Source organism: Triticum aestivum, chromosome 6D (genome assembly GCF_018294505.1).
Source record: "Triticum aestivum cultivar Chinese Spring chromosome 6D, IWGSC CS RefSeq v2.1, whole genome shotgun sequence".
NCBI classification, from domain to species: domain Eukaryota; kingdom Viridiplantae; phylum Streptophyta; class Magnoliopsida; order Poales; family Poaceae; genus Triticum; species Triticum aestivum.
Genome location: NC_057811.1, coordinates 27,328,158 through 27,332,998, shown reverse-complemented (window position 1 = coordinate 27,332,998; position 4,841 = coordinate 27,328,158). Strand labels below are relative to the sequence as shown.

The 4,841-nt window shown below is 41.1% G+C and overlaps 1 protein-coding gene across 1 annotated transcript; it reads right to left on the bottom strand.

Moving 5' to 3' along the window:
• Positions 1-3,422: 3,422 nt before the first annotated feature.
• Positions 3,423-3,986, bottom strand: LOC123144521 (pectinesterase inhibitor 12-like). Its single transcript, XM_044563708.1, has one exon. The coding sequence runs from the start codon at positions 3,945-3,947 to the stop codon at positions 3,423-3,425; it is 525 nt and encodes a 174-aa protein (XP_044419643.1). The 5' UTR covers positions 3,948-3,986.
• Positions 3,987-4,841: the final 855 nt, after the last annotated feature.

Sequence of the window (4,841 nt, the reverse complement as noted above, 5' to 3'; positions counted from 1 at the left end):
GATTAAGTTCAACTTGGCTAGTCGCGACATGCAACCGAAGTTAACATGACAAAGACGTGAATGCCATACGTTTGATTCAGTATTGTTGCAAAGTTCCTCCACGAGAGAGGAAGCTTAGCGATGATGCCTCCGGCAACAAACTTGTCCGGTAACATGCAATTGAAGTGCTCCAGTTCTTTAGAAAATGACTGTATCTCATGAGCTTGCTCAACCACGTAGCGCTCATCAGTCATCCTGTAGTCATAGAATTGTTCCATGATATACAACTCAGTGCCGGCATCCGAGACCCAAAACTTGGCCCCCCACCTATCTATTCCATTATCAATTGATGCATAATCATCAACTATGTTCTCATCAAGACACTCAAGAGAGCAGCCTTAAACAAGGTAGCGGTGTTCTGTAAAGCTTGTTCCTGTTGAGGATCAAGACCTCCTTCAGGTTTGCCAAGAGTGGCGTTATAGCAGCTCATGGTTTGAAACCATAGAACGGCTCTCACACGCCACCTTTTATAGTGGATACCCTCAAATATAGAAGGCCTCATGAAAGCAGCAAAACCACTCAGGGTAAATTGCCTATAACAAGGTTTTTGGATTGTTCAAAATATGAGCAATTTATGATACGATTTTATTAACTAAAAAGGTAAATAAAACATGACTAATATAGTAGAGATGAAACAAGTCATGTAATCTAGAAGAGTGAAGGAAAATAGCATCTGCACATGTGAACTAGAACATAACGTGTGTAGAACAGAGGCTAGAACAAGAAACATGACAATGTCTCCTTGAGCTCTCAGCGACCCTACATGCGGTAACCAGCGGGGACGGGGTAGTGGCACGACGCAGAGCCAGCAGGAACAGGGCGACCACGGCGACTCATGCGTCACAATCGCCGGTGGGATGCGGCCATGGATGCACGACGTCACCTAGACGTCGTGCATGCTCGGGAATGTCGGAATCGTGTCATCGACATGCCACAACGCATGTACATCTGGTACATCGCGACAGTACCTTGCTCATCTGGATCATGTGTAATCACCATCTCCCTGCGGTGTAGTCAACAAATTTCTCGTGATGCAATACCGATCATCATTGTGCCAGCGACATCAAGTCTGTCGTGATCTCACAAGAAAAATCTACACCATAGATGAACTTCATTCAAAAAAAAGTAGTCCTAAAAATGAATCATGGAGAGAATGGGAATCATTTTTTTTTTCAAAACGGCGGATCGAAGTTTATACCTCCATAGGATTGAAGAAAGCCTACTTGATGTAGACTTAACACAGGTTTGACGGAGAGTTGATGGAGTGAAGCGTGTCGCTAATGTGTTTCAGAACTCTTGCCGGCGGGTCCGGTCCAAGGTTGCGTAGTGGGAAAGAGCGTCGTAGACCAAATAGTCGATCACATAAGGTCCATAAAGTAGATGGACACAAAGAAGCAGAAGAGAGCCTTTCTTTATTAATGATTGAATAATGTATAATGGTTTCTCCTCATCTTAATATACTAGAAGATACCCCGCGCGTTGCTGCGGGCACACATGTTAAACTATAAGCTCCAATAAACATCCGAGTCAGCAAGAACACATGTTGTGAAAACACATTTTAAATTGTAAGATCCACTAAACATCTGACCCGGTGAGAGCATATGAAGAAAAGCAATTACATATTTTTTTATTTATAAATACTACATGGAGATTCAGACATCAGGGATACACATACCGGAAACTGGCTACTGGTGTATGTATGCACCAACAGATTGTTTATAAATCTGAATTACACCAGCTATAATTCTCAATATACAATATATACGCTAAGAAAAATAATTAATTAGTTAATCTAGAGGGTTGTTGCCTTCGATATATTTTGTTCGAAACAATACGCCGGGAAGCAAGGAAATCACTCAAGAAATTCGTAAAGATTGTTAATTGGGTTTCCAATAATAAGTAATTTGATTACAATTCCAAAGAATAAAAGAAATCCAGAAATATTAACTGTTAATGGTATAGCCTTGGATGCAACTGTATATGGGAACAACCAAAAAAGGTAAATGCCACTAATATAGTAGCTAGCGGAAGAAAATATAGCTTTTAAGATATTGTGCATTTTTCATCTGTCAGTGAACATCCATGAAAAAATAAAATAAAATAGAAAGTGAATATGCGCATACCAAAAGAAGATGCCTTGTCTAACGGGCTATATTAAAAGTTGAGTAAAGAACGCCAGCAAGAAGTGTATTGGCATAGCAACCACTTCATCTATGCAATTGTCCTTCCGTTGCATCATCACAAAGGAGTGTGTTAGCATAACAGTCAGAATTAATACAGCCAACAAAGCGTGCACATGAAAACTACAGGAGGAGAAGATCGACATTCATTGAAAAACATGAAGAAACAAAAACTCTGAGTCCCCTTGCTAGAGAAAAGGAGAATAAGATGGGATTGCCATGGACTAACCAAACTGTGCCAGGTCACTCAGATCTACCAATTTGTTTTGAACGCTGACAAAAAAATATAGAGAAGGAGAGATAGTGGAGGTCAAAATGAAGAGATGTTGCATGTGAAAGAAATCAGAAGGAGAATACAGAGGAGGAAAGCGACTGCAGCTCACGTTGTAGTGCAGTGCAAGATGGTGGGCGGGCCTTCAGTTCAAGGCTGTGGTATGGAGGAGCATGGAGGCCTGCATCCCAGTCCACGTGTTAAGGGCGTCTGGATGGAGTATATATGGGCGAGGGTGATGAACGGATTGTTCCATCTCCGGTCAGTTTGCGGAGGAAATTAATGTTCATGAACTGTTGTCTCTCCTGTTAGTATGTAAATGGAAGACGAAGACGAATAGTTCTGCGTCATTACTCATCCATTGAGAATAATATAGCTCTTGACAAAGACAAATAGAATAAAAAATATTTTTTCATAGATGAGGTGGCATGTGTGGGGCATATATGGTGAGGTGGGTAGGCTGCATGTCAAGAGAAATAGATAGTGGGGATGAACTATTTAGGTATTATAAATAAGTACCCACATAACATAAAGTGCGGAATGGTAGGGGCTAGGAGGTGTGCCATAGGCAGGCCTCCACCGCCGCACCCTAGGTGGGCCCGGTTTCTCAACAGTTTCAGCGTTGTGTGTTGCCTTCATCCCTGGCAAAATATTTCTGCCGCTTAATCTCCTTTCCCCTTAATTAGCTAGAGGGAAAGGTATCGCCGTTGCTTTTTTCATATCATAATGAAAACAAATCCATAGAAAAGAAATATGCGCCAACACGTATTGCATAGTCCAGTGACATTTTTTGTATAGAGAGTGCTCCCCCAAATACTGCTTTTGGAGGCCGAGCTCCATAGAGGCCTCCTTTTTAAAAATTCATATTATTGCATTGCAAAAAATTATGAAAAAAAATATTGCAACTCTTTTCTGGGCACGTGATGATGCGGCTAGCTAACTACACGCAGCCGCTCCGTTACACCCACAGTGATGATGCACTCCATCTCGAACTTGGAGTTCTCGGCATGCAACGGCGACTTCACTCCTGCCTTGCGGAACTCGTCCTCGCAGCTTCGGGGGACGTTCCACGCGGAGCCGAGGCTCGTCACCGCGTCGCCCACCTTGTTCGACCAGATGAAAATGGCTGCCTCGTCGAACAGGCCCACAGCCATGGAGTAAAAATGGTCGCAGAAGAAAAGGATCGCCTGGATCTTCGGGTCCTTGTCCTTGGCCTTCAGGGCGGCGATGCGCTTGAGGGTGACCGCGGCCGTCTTTTTTGCGATCCCAGTGGCGATGACGGCGAGGCCGCGCTTGTTCGCCAAGGCGCTCTCCTTGTCGGCCTTGAAGAACTTGATGCAGATGTTGTAGGTGTCAGGGTTGCCGAAGCTCCTGCACGCGTCTTCTAGAATGGAAGCGCTGGATGAGGCGAGGAGCAGCAGGAGGACGAGAAGCGAGAGAGCTTGCGACTGCCTCATGGCTTTGCTGCTACGATTTTCTTGGGTTTCGTCTGAGATGTTTTGTGCGTCAAGCTCAAACTGTAGGTGGATGGTGTGTGTGTGTGTATATATATAAGTTTGTCATCTAGAACAATAAACACGGATATATCATACTACCGAAGGATCTTGGCACAACAATTAAAATGGCTACTTCTAATTAACATTCATTCCTTGATATATCTATCTATTGATTGAATTGTTAAAGCAATATAAAGCAAACGGTCCAGATTTAAAACATAGAAAATAATATGGTTGTGGTTTCATCACGCGTAAATGAAATGACCAATGGAGATTTATCAGAAGATCTTTCCAGATTCTAGTAATTACTCAATTTCAATTTATGCAGTGAGTGGCATATAATCAGTAGAAGAAGACGACTATTATGATTTTTGTAACATCCCAAATTTTCAATTTGGAATATTATACATAGATCATCATTTACATATCATGTTTTGTTGCATTTTGACAAATCCTCGATAAATCCTAAGCAACTCAAGGACCCTCGAAGAGAGTTGCGGATTTTCTCGAATTTTCTTATTTGATTTTTCAAACGAGGATTGGGATTTTGATTATTTTTCTCTCCGAAAAATATTTCATTTTTAAATAAACGAGAGGAGAAAATATGACTTCTCCAAAATATTGGAATACTGGAGGAAAAATGTTAAAATCATTATTTGGAATTTATCGGATTTTATTTGCAATTTTTATTGCATTTAAAAATATGCATGTTTTCAAAAAATATATTTTTGATTTTAAAAATGTTCACCCTATTCTAGATTTTCTAACTATACAGGGAAAATTTATTTCATATTTTTCTAATTTTTATTTTTTTTTTCTACGCAATTTTTCCCGCGGAACTTATTTAAAAAATAA